At 34.6% G+C, this 17,417-nt stretch overlaps 1 protein-coding gene across 3 annotated transcripts in view; it reads right to left on the bottom strand.

Moving 5' to 3' along the window:
- Positions 1 to 17,417, bottom strand: part of HELLS (helicase, lymphoid specific) — a 40,342-nt gene that overhangs the window by 16,479 nt on the left and 6,446 nt on the right. For all 3 annotated transcript variants that reach the window (XM_060125402.1, XM_060125403.1, XM_060125404.1), the window contains 8 exons: positions 12,944 to 13,000; positions 10,457 to 10,493; positions 10,308 to 10,372; positions 7,446 to 7,487; positions 4,810 to 5,034; positions 4,248 to 4,430; positions 3,492 to 3,635; positions 180 to 376 (listed from right to left, as the gene is read on the bottom strand). In XM_060125402.1, the coding sequence (XP_059981385.1) occupies positions 180 to 376; positions 3,492 to 3,635; positions 4,248 to 4,430; positions 4,810 to 5,034; positions 7,446 to 7,487; positions 10,308 to 10,372; positions 10,457 to 10,493; positions 12,944 to 13,000 (950 nt within the window). The remainder of the gene's footprint in view (positions 1 to 179; positions 377 to 3,491; positions 3,636 to 4,247; positions 4,431 to 4,809; positions 5,035 to 7,445; positions 7,488 to 10,307; positions 10,373 to 10,456; positions 10,494 to 12,943; positions 13,001 to 17,417) is intronic.

Genomic DNA, 17,417 nt, shown 5'->3' with positions numbered 1-17,417 from the left:
TCTCAATAAAACTGGAAAAAATAAAATAAAAAGAGCAGAACATATATACCACAAAGAACTGGCCAAAAGCTATCACTTTAATCCAGCTACCTAGAAGATAGAAATTAATTTAAACTATGAGCACAGATTTTGAGACAGTTAGAAAAACATAGGAAATAATTAAATAACCGCTTACCTACCTTTTCAAGTCATCAAATACATCTGGCAACAAAAAGTTCAGCAATGACCAAAGCTCTGATAAGTTGTTTTGCAAAGGAGTACCAGTCAAAAGAAGCTTGTTATCCGCATTGAATCGTTTTAACTCCCTGATTAGGCGGCACTTCATGTTCTTAATCCTGTGTCCTTCATCTACTATTAAGTATTTCCAGTAGCAATTCTAGAAAAGGAATTCAGGGGAAACTTTTTATATGATGATCTCACAATTTTTCCTAAAAGCAATTTTAAAGATAAAACTTCTTTATTAGGAATGAATGTTCGATTTTATCAAACGGTTTTTCTATACCTATTGAGATGATCATGTTTTCCTTTGATCTACTAAGAGAATGAATTAATTTCCTAAAACTGATATATACTTGTGTTGCTGTAACAGACCTCACTTGGTCCTGAACTAATAAAGTCCACCTGCTGTTATATATTTAAGATTTCTCCATTCACATTCTTTAGTCAAAGCAGTCTGTACTTTTCCTTTCTAATGCTTTGTTGAGTTTTAATTAGTGTTATCTTGCAGTCCTAAAAAAAGAACTGAAGGACTTTATTAGTTCTATATGCTCTGAAACATTAAATATCGTTAGAATTTTCATTCTTGAAGCCCACATCTGAGATTGACACTTTTTATTATCTGATGGTATTCTCAACTTCTTACATAGTTATTGGTTTGTTTCGGTTTTTCCTTTCTTCTGGAGCTAATTTTGGTAATGTATATCTTCACAGAAAGCTAACCATTTACTTTCATTAAGTTGTCATGAAAATTGTTTTAATTTCTCATCTTTAATATCTGTACTCTTTTATCTTGATTAAGCAAACTTAAAGTTCCTCTGTTTTACTGTGTAAAAATACAGAAATATGCAATATTTCTGGGAAATATAAGTACCAAACTGGCAACTGTAGGTATCCTTGGATAATGGGATTAGCAAATTGGGGGAAGAGTATGAAATGGGACATCTTTTGCATTTTACTTTATACATTCATAGCTTAAAATAATATTATGACTTCTTTAATAAAAAACTTGGAACTTTTTTTCTGATAATAAGGCAAACAAATCAGATAGCCTGAATAATCTCTCACTATATCTACCTTAAAAAAATTAAACAAAATATACAACATCCTTCATAAATGAATAAGCAAAAAAGAAAACCCAATGCAACAGAAATGATGAGGAATCTGATAAATGAATTAGTAAATGGACTCATTTACTTCTGCTGCCACTCAGGAATAGGAGTTCTGTACCCCCAATGCCATCAACCCCTAAAGATAGGATCCTTGATATAATAATAAAAACTCAGTGAAAGGGAAAATTACAAAAATTCTAGCCACTGGCAAATGGAATTGACAAGGAAGCTTATTCTTTCAATATGGTCTGGCTATGGTAATCAAAATAATTAGAAGATCTTCATGTTATATTATTTAGTAGAAAACAGGTGTTTCAATAAGCAACATAAAGTATTACCATATTTATAAATTATACCTATATGCTAACAATAGTTATATAACACAGCAGTAGTAATTCTCAGGTAGAATTACAAGTGCTTTCAGGTCTTTCTGTACACTGCTTTTTCCTACATGCAATATGTATTACTTTTACTGTGAAGACATAACTGCAAAACACATTTCAAAGTTCTACCAGCACACAAGTAAAATCTTACATACAGCTGAATCTTGAGTAACACAAGTTTGAAATGCACGGGTCCAGTCATATGCAGATTTTTTTCAATAATAAATACCACGTATAGTACTACAGGATTCATGAGTGGTTGAATCCGTATCCGGAACTGCAGATATGGAGGGCCCACTATAAAATATATGCAAACTTTCTACTGCACATAGGGTTGGCGCCCCTAACCCCCATGTTGTTCAAGGGTCAACTGTACTGGTCAGAGTAAAACAAAGCAGTAAAGAACTGTATGTGAAATACATGGAGCAGTGAGGAAGAAGTTCAAAACACCAAAAAATGGGGCTTCCCTGGTGGTGCAATGGTTGAGAGTCTGCCTGCCGATGCAGGGGACACGGGTTCGTGCCCTGGTCCGGGCCACAGGCCGCGGAGCGGCTGGGCCTGTGAGCCATGGCCGCTGAGCCTGCGCGTCCAGAGCCTGTGCTCCACAACGGGAGAGGCCACAACAGTGAGAGGCCCATGTACCGAAGAAAAAAAAAAAAACACCAAAAACTGAACTGAGAGAGGCAATGAGAAGTCCATTTTCCAATTGCATTACAATAACTTGGGCACTAATAAATAAGTAGCTACAACACAAAGAAAAACAGATATGGGAATGTTATGCCATAGTAGGTCCATAAGATAATAAAAAATAACTTGTCTTCATATATTCCACTATTTAATTAAAATTAAATGGATAAGTTCTACATACTTAAAGCACTTGTCAGAGACATCTGTAATACATTCACAGATTAGGTCTATGTCTGGTTGATTTTAAAATGGTGTTGTGGAGGGAATCCCTGGTGGTACAGTGGTTAGGACTCTGTGCTTCCACTGCAGGGGGCACGGGTTCGCTCCCTGGCCGGGAAACCAAGATCCTGCATGCTGTGCGGTGCAGCCAAAAAAATTAAATTAAATTAAATTAAAAAAGAAAACAAGGAAAAAAATTTTAATTTTAAAATTAAAAAATAAATGAATAAATAAAATGGTGTCGTGGCTATAGATTAAAGTACCAAAGGCTTTAATTTTCTTGTTAGAGACTACAACCTTCATGTCAATCGTTCTTTTTTTTTTTAAATTTATTTATTTTATTTATTTTGGCTGCATTGAGTCTTCATTGCTGAGCGTGGGCTTTCTCTAGCTGTGGCAAGCGGGGGCTACTCTTCGTTGCGGTGTATGTGCTTCTCACTGTGGTGGCTTCTCTTGTTGCAGAGCACGGCTTTAGGCACGTGGGCTTCAGTGGCGTACAGGTTCAGTAGTTGTGGCTCGTGGGCCCTAAAGTGGTGTACAGGTTCAGTAGTTGTCGCTCACGGCCCCTAAAGTGCAGGCTCAGTAGTTGTGGCACACGGGCTTAGTTGCTCCACGTCATGTGGGATCTTCCCGGACCAGAGCTCGAACCCGTGTCCCCTGCACTGACAGGCAGATTCTTAATCACTGCGCCACCAGGGAAGCCCATCAATCTTTCTGTTAATATAAACCTCCAGGTTCTAAAGGAATATGCACAATGCAATCTATTACTTCCATCAGAAAAAATAAACAAATGCTACTGGATGGTGACACAGTGTTGTAAGTTAAGAAAAATGTGATTTATGGATTACAAAGAATCCAATAAGACCATTCATACCTGTAATGCATTTCGGTCTCTCATGGCTATCTCAAATGAAGTGATCACCACAGGATGAATCTGCAATGTCCCTTTCCGTTTGTGAATATGCTTTACCAATTTTCGACGTTCTTGCTGGGTACCATGATATAACATAGTAGGAATCTGAAAGATTTTATATTGATTTATAACCAACTTTAGAACAAAATGTAAATAACAACAATTTGTAAAATATAAAGTTAATCATTTCTGAAAGAAAAAATATAATTTAACTTAACTTTACTTCTGTACTTCTATAACAAAATGAGTCAATCAATTCTAATAAATTATTGGGCTACTATGGGAGGATAAAAAAGCCATAAAACCAAATTGAGTGTAAGGTGAGAGAGATGGCGAAGTTATTTTTGGAATATATACTCTCATAAGGCAATGATGTGGCTAAAATGCATAGGTATGGAAGGAAAATACCATAATAAGAATGAACAGAATTAAAAATAAATTCTACCCAGGTCTATCTCAGGTGAGTCAAATTATTCAAGGCACTAAAAACCACCCAGGGATGTTTTAGGCAAGATGTCTGAGATTACTATGGAAACTTAGTTTATTCTATATAAACTTAGAGAAGGTACTGCTGAGACTGAAAGATAAGTCAAATAAGATATAGTGCTACACAGAAATCAACATAATTTTAGTAAGAGATCTATAGCTTAATTCAGGCAACAAAACAATAAAACATTTGTAATGATAATATATTTAACAAAAGGAAACATGTCTTACTTCTGGTGTAAATCTTTGGAATTCAGCCATCCAGTTAGGAAGTGTAGACAAAGGGCCACAGACGAGAAAAGGTCCAGGTACTCCTCTCTGAATCATCAATGCAATTGTAGCAATGCATTGAACTGTCTTTCCCAATCCCATTTCATCTGCTAAAATGCCATTAATTCCATTTTCCCAAAGCATCTGGACAAAAATAATATACACTGTATTTAAATGCTGACATAAACACCTATTGAATCAGCAGTAAGTTTATTTCTTCTTTTAACCCAAAGATGATAATTATGATGAGACTGACATATTTACACCATAAGTTATAACAACACTTGTGGGAACTCAGTTATCAAAGCCATAAAAATGTTGGTAGCCTTGAATAAGATAATTTTTCACTTTCAAAAATTTACTCTGGGTAAATAAGTTAGAAAATAAGTATTTACACAGAAGTGTTTGTTTTATATATAATAGTGAAACACAGAAGGAACAACTCAAGTTGTGTTACATCATATTAATAGGTTATCATATAGAAATGAACCAATATCTTGTATTAAAATTGAGGATTCATTACCCTAAGCCATTCCATGCCTTCCACTTGGTACCATCGCATCACTCCTCCTGTGAAGTGTTTTGGTTGCTGAAAGGGTACTGGCTGTCCATTACATTTCCGAACTGGGTCAAAAAAGAATTTAGTATTTTGCCTAACCGTTTGAGATAATCTATCTTTAATTTTACTATTTGAATCTTTATTTTTCTGAAGATCTTCTACACAGAGATTAGAAGAGGAGCTTTCATCCTGTAAAGAAAAAGTTTAATTAGAAGTTTAATACATAATAATGCTGCTACCCTCCATTAATCAGAAAATGTAACTGCTAATCAAAATTTGCCCAGTCGTATAATCATTGGGTATGAAAAAATAAAGCTACATGTTTAATAAAACCCTCTAGACAGTTAATTCCATTCCCCCACAAATTCAAAGCCACTGGAAAAAAAAAAAACACTTCTGAAAATAACCCTTACATATAACAGGCATATACTTCTGAAATGACCTTTACAATTAAACATCCCTTCCAAACCTCTAAAATATGCTACCCAAGAATTTATTAAACTATTTTCTTAATAATTTCCTTCATCCATAGGCAGGATAACAGATAATGTCTGTTAAAAAAATTATTTTCAAGGAACATAAAAATATTTACTTTCATCTAAGTAATTACTTTCACTACAGGCAAAGGGGCAAAGTAAATACAGTTTAAAAACTCACTATATCAAACTTAAGAATGTCAATTTATCTGTTTGTGACACAGCACCAACTTATGACCAATGGTAGATTTTTATTGGTTAGCTATGTCCACAACTCTGTTCTAAGAAAATGAAAACAAGGATTAAGTCAATTCAAAGGGAAGTCTTACAAATGGTAAGTCTTATGAATGATGCCACAACTGGATATTCAACTGGAAAAATAGGAAACTTGAGTTTCACCACTCCCTACATAAAATCTGTGATGAAATGATATACCTAAACATCAAACCCAGAACCATAAAACTTTTATAAGAAAACAGAATAACTTGATAATTCTGTGATAGACAAACAGTTCTTATACAAGACAAAAAAGCACTAACCACCAAAAGAAAAAAGGTAATGATTTGGGCTATTACAAAATTTAAAATTTTCTGCTTATTAAAAGATATCATTAAGAAAATGAGTAGGCAAGCCACGAACTTAAAGAAAATACAGTCTATATAGGTGACAACAATGAGATTATAGAACTCGTATATCAACAAAACGACAAATAACCCAGTAACTGGGCAAAAGATATGAACAGAAACTTTACAAAAGAAAACATATAAACAGCCATTACAAACATGAAAATAAACTCTACATTAGTAATTAAGAAAATGCAAAATAAAACTACATGAGATTCATTTCACATTCAGTAGAACGGTTAAAATCAAAAAGATTAACAACATGAAATGCTGGCAATAGAGTAAAATGGTGTGTTCACTTTGGAAAAAGATCTGTACTTTCTTATAAAGTTGAATTACATTTACCATATGACCCAGCAATTCCATTCCTAGGTATATACAGAAAAAATATCAAAACATGTCCACACAAATATCTTTACACAAATTATCATAGCAGCCTCATTCAGAATAGTCACAAAGTGGAAACAATCCAAATGCTCATGCAGAAAATGGATTAAGACATTATAATATTCAATGGAATACTACTCAGCAATAAAAAGAAACCGACTAGCAACAAACTCAACAACATCAATGATTATTATCCACGCTGAATGAAAAGTAGCAGGAAATAAAAGAATACTATTTATATTTCATTTGTATGAAAACTAGATTGTGATAGAAGTTTTTTAAAAAATTGGGCAAAACTACTATAATAGAAGTCAAGAGGCAGTTGCCTTTAGGTTTGGGGTGGGGAAATGACTGGAAAGGGATACAAGGGATCCTTCTACCATAATAAGGTTCTAAATCTTGATTTGGATAATAGTTACACAGATGTATACATTTGTCAGAATTCTTCCAAATGAACACAAGATCAATGTTTATTTATTGTATATTATAAAATGTCAATTCCATAGTAAATTGTGGTAGAAGATTAGATTGGGCTTTATCTTTAAAAATGCAACTAAATATTTATTAAAAATATGCTTACTTAATCTTATTTACATTAAACATAGTTGGGTTATAACTGCATCATAAACAAATCCTTATACTGAACAAAGAATAAATCCTGTAATTATAGGGGTTTGGATAGTAAATACTCAGGTAACAAGGAACCTCTCTACATAAAATGAGGGGTTAGGGGTGGGAGTAAAATCAAGCCTTCCCAAACAGAACCAAAGAAAATCTTGAAGGCCAGAAATAAGATTAAAGTATCCCTCAGGGCTTCCACAAGCTATGGAATATATACATGTGGAATGTATATATCCATATGGTTACAGTTACTTGCATCATTGCTAGACTCCCAAAGACCCATAAATTAATATTTACACACTAAGGAACATGCAATAGACCACCTAAACTTGATATATAAGAAGCATGTTAGGATAAAAAAAGCCAAATGGTTATTTTTTTAAAAAAAAGCTAAGAAATAGGATAACTAGTGAGAAAAAATGTACACTGGTGATTAAGAGATCAGGGAAGCAAATATGACTCCTAAATTTAATATCTATTATAAATCTCTTACCTCATTCTCCTTTTTACTTTTCTTAGCCACAGACAAAATTTCCTAAAACATTGAGAAAACAAAAACAAAATAACAACGAATGTGGTTCATTCATTTATTTAACATTTATTCTTGTTCTGATTTTATGCCAGGAAATGGGGATAAGCCTTGAAGGTAATTAGAATACAGGTGGACCTCAGACAAAATTAAGCCCATAGAATCTTTTTTTTTTTTTTAACAGTTCAGGTCTTTTATTTTCTTTACACCATCATGCCATGAATTCATAGGGAATGAAGCCGATAGCATCTTATAAAATTCTGAATTCGTTAGCAGCGCTTAAAAATTGGGATATTTACTCCTAAATCTTCCAGCTTTTTTTTTTTTTAGTTAAAGCTTATCTGAATAGACTAAGTCCAAATTCACGAAGTCCTCTAGTACAGAGGCTGGCAAACTACAGACCGTGGACCAACTCCAGCCGGCAACCTGTTTTTATAAATGTCTAAATAAAGTTTAATTAGAACAAAATCAGGCTCACTGGTTTGCAATCTGTCTATGACTGCTTTCTGGATACAATGGCAAAGTTCAGGGTTGATTAGTTACCCACAAAACTACTGAAAGCCAAAAATGTTTACCATCTGGCCCTTTACAAAAAAAGTTCTCCAAACCCTGCTCTAGGTTACTACCATTATTCAAGTATTCACTCCCAAATGTACTACAGTCCCAACTCCAGCCCACTTTAGGCCTCTCTCTGGATTAGAGGACTGAGTTTGCAATCCTGAGCAAGAGGCAAAGACAAATACATTAAAAATACAGAATAAAAGTGTTCTGATTTTGAATTACCTACTAGATGCTAAGGGTAAGGAGACAATGTCCCTGGTGACTTAGGAGAGTATTAAATCAAATTATCTGAAAAAGTTGTCATCAAGGGATAATCGTTAAAGACAGAATTAGGCTGTATTTCAAGCAAAAAGAATAGCATGTGCAGAGGACCAAGGGAATAAAATAGTATGATACATTCAAGAAATTTTAAGCATATCTCAAATTTGAGATACACAGGAAAATGACAGGACATGTAAGTGAATGACACCACATACATACATACATGTGTATATGTAAAGTATTATGTAAGTATAGATGATATTCATATTCTAAGGCCGAAGAGATTTTATATAGAGAACGCATAGAAGAGCTGTCTTTTAAAATGGATAGATAAGCTGAACCTTTTTGGAGAACAATTTGTGAATGACTCAAAACGATACCAATTACTAAGTATTCTTTTTAGAAATTAAACCTCCTAAACTCCTGACACTGCTTACCTCTATAGCTTCATCCTTCACCACTTGTTTATTTACAAACTGGAGCCAAATATAATTTCCTTTTAAGTTTTTTTAACTTTCCAGGAACTTCCTGCCTCTGGACATTGGTCAAAGGTTATTTTCTCTTCCTACAACACATCCCCAGTATCCTCCCTATATCTTACTATTTCCCTATTAACCTACCCCACCTCTAAATGATTTAACTTTTATCCAAGTCTCAACTTCCTAGATGAAACCTTTATGAACCTCCTGCTTGAGTTAAGAGCCCCTTTATATGCTCAATAGCATTTTCCAATTATCCAATTATATTTGACTACTTCCTTCTAAATTTTTCTCACTGGATATAGGCTAAGGCAAAGACAGTGATTATGTTACCAAGTCTAAGCTCGTACTGCTCACTGCTTGACAGGCCAATAATCAAAAGACACGAGTTGCTGGGGCAAGGAATAACAATTTTATTCGGAAAGCCAGCAAACCGAGAAGATGGTGGGCTCATGCCCCAAAGAACCATCTTGCCTGAGTTAGAATTCAGGCTCCTTTTATACTAAAAGGGGGTGGTGGTGGTGGAGTAAAGTCAAACATTTCCTGGTTCCCATCAGCCTCTGGAGGGGATGTGTTAATTTCTTCCTCCCTGCAGTCATTCACAGGTGGGCCTGGTCAGGATGTTTCCTGTGAGCTAAACAAAGGTATTTTAGCTTAATGCTCATTCCTGGGAAGCAGGGTTTCCAGAGATGGGCCATTATGTATAATTTAAGCTTATAGGCAACATCCCTTTAGTGACTAACTTATAATACAAAAGCTTCTTTCCTATTACAATTACCTTTCTTTACTAATTGATCTTATCCACTTAGAACAAAGTTTGTCCATAGCAGATATGCCACCAACATTTGATGAATTAAAATAACAGCCGTGTGATTAGCTAAACTTCAATAAATCTCATTAATAGTGTTTTCAAACTGCAGGCTGAGTGTGTTCCATAATAAATTGAGTGGGTCTCAACTATTATTTTTAAATGGGAAAAAAGGGAAAATATCAGAGTACATCCCTAGACTAAAGACAAGTATTATGTGAAACTTTATACCTTATGAAGATGTAAAGAGTTAGAATCTCAGGTAAAAGAAAAATGGAGTAGGTAATTAAGGTTAGAATTTTTTTAATATTAAGAATGTGATACATTAAATTATGCTTAAGGAATATTCAGGGTTTGTCATAACTGAGGACACTCTTTAATTAGTTTCTATTTAATGAGGTAATACGTGAGAAGGTGAAAAAAGAAATGGCTTTAGAAATGAGTTTATGATTTTAGTTCCTTAATGGTTTTCAAACAAAGAACAGAGTTCTTAAGATACAGTTTTGAGGTTCTAAGAAGTTATAATAATTTCTGATTAGGCCAAGCTCATGCTCCTTTAACCAACAGGAAGATGGTACCATCTTCCTCCTTAAAACACTTAACTGGCTGAAAACCCAGGTAAATAACAGTAATCAATACAGCTTTAAGGTGGTTCAAAACCCACAATAGGTTTTACTCAACATCGAATCTTATGTGTCCCTCCCCCTTTATTTTTACCTCTTTTGACATGACCTCTGAAATACTGTATGATTCATCTTCTCTTCCTCTTTTCTTTCTCATAACTATAAAAAAAAATTTTATTTTTTATAGTAATTAAAACAAAAATATAAACACATAGTCTTCAAAACTGGAACAAGGAAATTTACCTGCATTCTCCTCACTTGCATCAATGGAATTTTTACCCTACAAAACAAGGATTTAAGAGTATTATTTTCCTAAAGACTTCTACGGTATTACATGTTAAAAGGCACTGATTAGGTTAGCCTTCCTTGCAGTTGAACCACATCCACAACTCTTCACTATTATGCTTACCAAAAGGTAATCTTTTTCTGTATTTCCCTACTATAACTTGTTCGTAACCATATCCCTCTACTTTTTCCCAAAGACTCTACTTTCCTCAGTTTTCTTCCATGTAAGAGACATTTCAAAACTAAACAAAGAAGGCATTTTTATTTTGAAATTACCATGTACATCTTCTCTAACTGTATATTTATGCTGAAGATACTCACTGGGTATGGTATGGAAGGAGTACTCATTTTCAGTATAATTTATAAGTTAAATACAACTGACAGTAGAAATAAAAGAGAAAACCAACTGAAAAATTACTAGAGAAAGGAGATAAGGGAAAGGAAGAAGTGTTCAAAAACAAAGTTTCAGAATGAGAGCTGGCAAAGAATAGGTAGACAACACGTATGAAAAATAAAAATGACAAAGAAATAAGGTAAATATAAAAATGAAGTTAAAAATTTAAAGGATTAAAAAAGAAAATACCAAAAGAGACTAGTGAAATGGAATAGGCAGAATTTAATGGTTGACACCTTTAGAATAAAGGGAAAAAAACCCAAAACCTGGTATAAAAAGTTAGCTTGGTGAAAGTGAAGGCTGATTGAAATCAGCAGTTTGAAGAGTACCGAGTAAATGATTAAGCCAGTAAAATTATAAGTACATTCTTCAAAAACCCAAAATAAGCTCCTGGAATTCGCAACTGAGTCAAACATCAGTTTTCCACAATTGCTTTTGTTGCAGAGTCATCTGCTATGTACTTTAACATCACCAATAACCACACTAAGAATCAAGTAACTGGACTTAAAGATACCCTACGTATTTTTCCTATTGGCATTTTGATATTTTCTAACAAAGGCAGTTTGGTATAGAAATTAAGTGTGGAATCCGAAATTAATCCTAGGTTCAAATCCTGGCATTACTATTTATTAGATATGTGACCTTCAAAGTTAGTCAATTCTCATTCACAATAGTTGTGTTCTATAAAGTCGCTGTGAATACTGAACTAGTGAACACTGAATCAGTGCATCTAGAAGAAATACAAGTTTAGGTTCCTGCAAGCCTCTGGTCACATCTTCATCAACTGCTCAACACATAACCCTATTTTATGTATGTTGCTGTTTAAACACAGCTCATTTAAAACATATGCTGATTAACACTGAACTCAAAGCCAACAGCATTGTAACTCACATATGAAGGAAGCTTATCTAACACACCTATTTTCTCCATAAGGAACATCACAGCCTTCTTGCAACAGAAACAGTAGACAGCACTTCAGCACAATGTGGCTGACAGTCTTTTAAACAGCAAAACCACCAAAACCACAAAAATGCAAAAATCATGGCATTAAATAGACCACAAAGAGGACACTTGTTTACACTGTGACAACTTAAATAAGGCAGATAGCTTTGTTTGACCTCAGCTGGGAGTGTGCATGTTGGGACTTAATTTTTTGCCATTCTGCATATACACATGTCTGAATGACCACAAAAACACAAGTGACAAATTTTAGCAAATAGGCTAAGTGGCAAGTATGGGATCTATAAATAATGAGGATGAACTGTGCTTTATCTCCTTGCATCAGCTTCTTTATACATAAAATGTAGATAATAACAGTATCTCTACCTAACAGAGCTGCTTTGAGAGTTAAGTAAAAACATGTAAAGCTTAGAACAATACCCGGCACATAGTAAGTACTCAATAAATGTTACCTTTATTATTTCTCTTTTCACTAACACAAGTGTTGTTTGTACAATCCCTATCAATATGGCATTAAACAGCCTCATGTTAAAACATAGTCCCCAAAAAGATCACATCTAAAATTCAGGCTATCCCTAAATGAATGCTCTATCTGAAATGCTATTACCATATATGTCATATGTTCCAATTTTGGTTCCACTGCTACAGCTATGTACAAGATACAAATTTAGATTATTCTTATGGCTCCAAGTTGACATGATGAGGTTAGAAGCATGAAGAAGAGTAAGCATTACATGCTCCAAAAGAGCTGGCGACTTATAAAATGCCTTGAGGTATAAAATATTTGCAGATTTTTCCCCAGATAAGAAAGTGAAATTTTGCTATTATGAAATATAGTCCACAGAATAAGAAACTAAAAAGGTCATAGTTTAGCTCTCCTCCCATATATCTAAAATACTGAGACAAAAAAACCCCTAAATAAATAAATAAATAAAATACTGAGAAACAGATTTTGCATATTTCTATGCAACCAACAAAGATAGGTTAGCAGATAAAGATTAAATAGATGATCAGTAGTCAAAAGAATACAAGAGAATGTCTTCGATATCTAAGGTAACATATACAAAATATTCTAGCTTACTATTTATTACCTTAGTAACTTTTAAAGATTCCTTTTTTCTCTCCAATTTCTCTTTCTTCTTCTGTTCCTGTAACATAATTTTTTCTTAGTGTCAAAAGTGGAAAATACAAAGTATGAAACACACATCTCAAATAACTTAAGTTCGCAATGAAGAAACTGTATATAAAAATTAAAAAACAAGAACTTGCGCTTCAAGCCTTTATGGAGTAACAGAGAACAGATTTACCCTCCTGCCTTAAGCAACTAAAATCTAGATAAAATACATCAATGGTTTTCAGCAACATGCAGCAAAGGACAGTGAACACTGTCCTGTGAACAGATTTACCCTCCTGCCTTAAGCAACTAAAATCTAGATAAAATATATCAGTGGTTTTCAGCAACATGCAGCAAAGGACAGTGAACACTGTCCTGTGAACAGATTTACCCTCCTGCCTCAAGCAACTAAAATCTAGATAAAATATATCTGGTTTTCAGCAACACGCGGCAAAGAACAGTGAACACTGTCACGAACCACGTGAATCTTCTGATTGCCCAGCTTACTGCCTGGAGGCAACTTCCAAGTGCAAATAATGGAGGGAGAACCCAAATAGAGCTCAACAGTCTTCCTGAGTTGAAAAGACAGAGTGCAAAACTCAGAGGAGCTAGCAAACCAAGGTCAAGTATCAGAGAGGAGACAGTTTCATACAAAAGAGGCTCTGAAGATCTGTAGTGGCATCCTCAGGCTGAGTACTGATCAGTGTGTGAGTGTAAGAAAATGAAGGCCAGGAAAAGAGCAACTAGAAAGCAGGTAGAAAAATCCCTGTGCTCACAAGGGCTCGGGAACAGTTCACATTCCCGTCAGCCAAAGCTGAAGGACCTCTTAATGTATGGGGCTTCAAGAACATTCAGAAGAGGGACCAAGTTATTCTTGGACTAAAAAAGCTGTTCCATAAGCCCCCTAACAAAGCTTTAAAAGCAGGACAGAAAACGATTCAAACCATTTCCAAGAGGTGTTTAAAAGAGTATTTACCTTACAGTGAGTCATTAAGCTTGGTATTTGTTTTTCTGTTTCATTTTACCAAACGAAGGGTTAAAAAGGGCTTCAACAAAGGAAAAAGAGAATTTAGCAAATGTAGCGAAATCTTGATTGATAACTGTTAAATGTGAATGATGGGGACAAAAGGATTTATTGTAGTACTGACACTTGCCCAAGTTTTTAAATCTTCATACTTCTAGTGGACTATAAATAAATTATACAGTGTCTTAGATGATAAATGCAATGCGAAGAAAAGAACAAGGTAAAGGGGATCAGGAGTGTGAGGATGGAGGTGCCAGGTAACTTTATTTAAGGTTGTCAGGGCAGGTCTCATTGAGAAAACATGTAAGCCAAAGCTTGAAGATGATGATGAAGTAAGCCAGGCAGATATCTATTGAGAAGAGGGTTCCAAGTAGAAAACAGCCAGTGCAAAGGCCTAAAGGCCGGAAACACACCTAGAACAAGGTCTGAAAGGTATGGGGGTTGAGGGAGGCAACCAGACTGCTTATAGTCTTGTAGGCCATCCTAAGGACTTTGGCTTTGTTAGAAACAATGTAAGCTAGAAAGCAGTGAAACATCATTAAAATACTGCAAGTGGGTGGGGGGAAGCACTAAAGAAAAATAAATTCTTCACCCAGTAGAAAATCTTTCAAAAATAAAGGTAGATGAAGACTTTTTCAGACATAAAAGCTAAAAGAACCTAACACCAACAGAAAATGCAAACAAATCTATAATAACAGAAAGCAGATCAGTGGCTATCTGGTGATGAAGACAGGAAGTGAGGGATGGGAGAAAATTAAATAAAAGGGGCAGAATTCAGCCATAAAAAAAGAATGTGATCTTGCTATTTGCGACAATATGGATGGACCTTGAGGGCATTATGCTAAGTGAAATAAGAGAGAAAAACAAATACTGTATGATTTCACTTACATGTGGAATCTTAAAAAAAAAAAAAAGCTCACAGATTCAGAGAACACACCGGTGGTTGGGGGGTGGGGGGGTGAGGGGGGAGGTCAAAAGGTATAAATTTCCTGTTATAAAATAAACAAGTCATGGATGGGGATGTACTATACAGCATGGTGACCATAATTAATAATACTTATTGCATATTTGAAAGTTGTTAAGAGAATAAATCTTAAAAGTTCCCGTCACAAGGGAAAAATTTTTTTTAACTGTGTACAGTGACAATGTTAACTAGACTTACTGTGATCATTTTGCAATATATACAAATATTGAATCATTACACTGTACACCTGAAACTAATATAATGTTACATGTCAACTGTATCTCATTAAAAATGGGGGGACAGGAAGAATTTTTTGGAATTAATGGTTATGTTCATTACCTTGGTTGTGGTGGCTTCATGGGTATACATTTTTTAAATGTACAGTTTTGTGTATATCAGTTATATTTCAATAAAGCAATTTTTAGAAAAGGAGACTGAGCAACATAAAATTCTCAATTTCTGGCATCCAAAAAATATCACTGGACAGGATAAAAATCAGTTAACAGGTGAATAAAAAAATAAATGTTGGAGTAAAGCAATTTATATTGAGGAAACTCCAACAGCTCAGGGATTGGCAGGCAGCACAGTGAGGATGAAGTTGGAACTAAAAACAGGAGTTTTGTTCTAAAGTCTGCTTAGAAGCAGTTACTCTTGAATGAAACACATCTTGAATGACAAAAGCAAACTACAGAAGAACTACATATAGTATGATACCATTCTTATAAGGTTCAAAATAAGCAAGACCAAAAATACACAGTTTATGGATATATACATATGTGATATATGTTAAACTATTTTTTTAAGCAGAAAAATGATAAATACAAAATTCATGATGGTAATTACCTCTGGGTTAGGATGGTAAACGAGGCAAGGAGATGGGAAAGAGAAGCAGAAATGTAGGTGCAAAAATATTTATGTCCTAGTTCTTAATCCTTGTTCATTTAATTAATACAGTATTCATAATTTTTAAAAAATGTTGGTATATTCATACAATGGAATGCTTCTTAGGAATAAAAATGATCTACTAAATTAATACATGTAAGTGAATCTTAAAATCTCTGGCATTCCTATATACTAATGATGAAAAATCTGAAAGTGAAATCAAGAAAACACTCCCATTTACCATTGCAACAAAAAGAATAAAATATCTAGGAATAAACCTACCTAAGGAGACAAAAGATCTGTATGCAGAAAATTATAAGACACTGATGAAAGAAATTAAAGATGATACAAATAGATGGAGAGATATACCATGTTCTTGGATTGGAAGAATCAACATTGTGAAAATGACTCTACTACCCAAAGCAATCTATAGATTCAATGCAATCCCTATCAAACTACCACTGGCATTTTTCACAGAACTAGAACAAAAAATTTCACAATTTGTATGGAAACACAAAAGACCCCGAATAGCCAAAGCAATCTTGAGAACGAAAGAAGGAACTGGAGGAATCAGGCTCCCAGACTTCAGACTATACTACAAAGCTACAGTTATCAAGACGGTATGGTACTGGCACAAAAACAGAAAGATAGATCAATGGAACAGGATAGAAAGCCCAGAGATAAACCCACGCACATATGGTCACCTTATCTTTGACAAAGGAGGCAGAAATGTACAGTGGAGAAAGGACAGCCTATTCAATAAGTGGTGCTGGGAAAACTGGACAGCTACATGTAAAAGTATGAGATTAGATCACTCCCTAACACCATACACAAAAATAAGCTCAAAATGGATTAAAGACCTAAATGTAAGGCCAGAAACTATCAAACTCTTAGAGGAAAACATAGGCAGAACACTCTATGACATAAATCACAGCAAGGTCCTTTTTGACCCACCTCCTAGAGAAATGGAAATAAAAACAAAAGTAAACAAATGGGACCTAATGAAACTTAAAAGCTTTTGCACAGCAAAGGAAACCATAAAGAAGACCAAAAGACAACCCTCAGAATGGGAGAAAATATTTGCAAATGAAGCAACGGACAAAGGATTAATCTCCAAAATTTATAAGCAGCTCATGCAGCTTAATAACAAAAAAACAAACAACCCAATCCAAAAATGGGCAGAAGACCTAAATAGACATTTCTCCAAAGAAGATATACAGAGTGCCAACAAACACATGAAAGAATGCTCAACATCACTAATCATTAGAGAAATGCAAATCAAAACTACAATGAGATATCATCTCACACCAGTCAAAAAATCTAGAAACAATAAATGCTGGAGAGGGTGTGGAGAAAAGGGAACCCTCTTACACTGTTGGTGGGAATGTAAATTGATACAGCCACTGTGGAGAACAGTATGGACGTTCCTTAAAAAGCTACAAATAGAACTACCATATGACCCAGCAATCCCGCTACTGGGCATATACCCTGAGAAAACCATAATTCAAAAAGAGTCATGTACCAAAATGTTCATTGCAGCTCTATTTACAATAGCCCAGAGATGGAAACAACCTAAGTGTC

Source organism: Lagenorhynchus albirostris, chromosome 16 (assembly GCF_949774975.1).
Source record: "Lagenorhynchus albirostris chromosome 16, mLagAlb1.1, whole genome shotgun sequence".
In the NCBI taxonomy this organism is placed as follows: domain Eukaryota; kingdom Metazoa; phylum Chordata; class Mammalia; order Artiodactyla; family Delphinidae; genus Lagenorhynchus; species Lagenorhynchus albirostris.
This window is presented reverse-complemented; position numbering and strand designations above follow the sequence as displayed.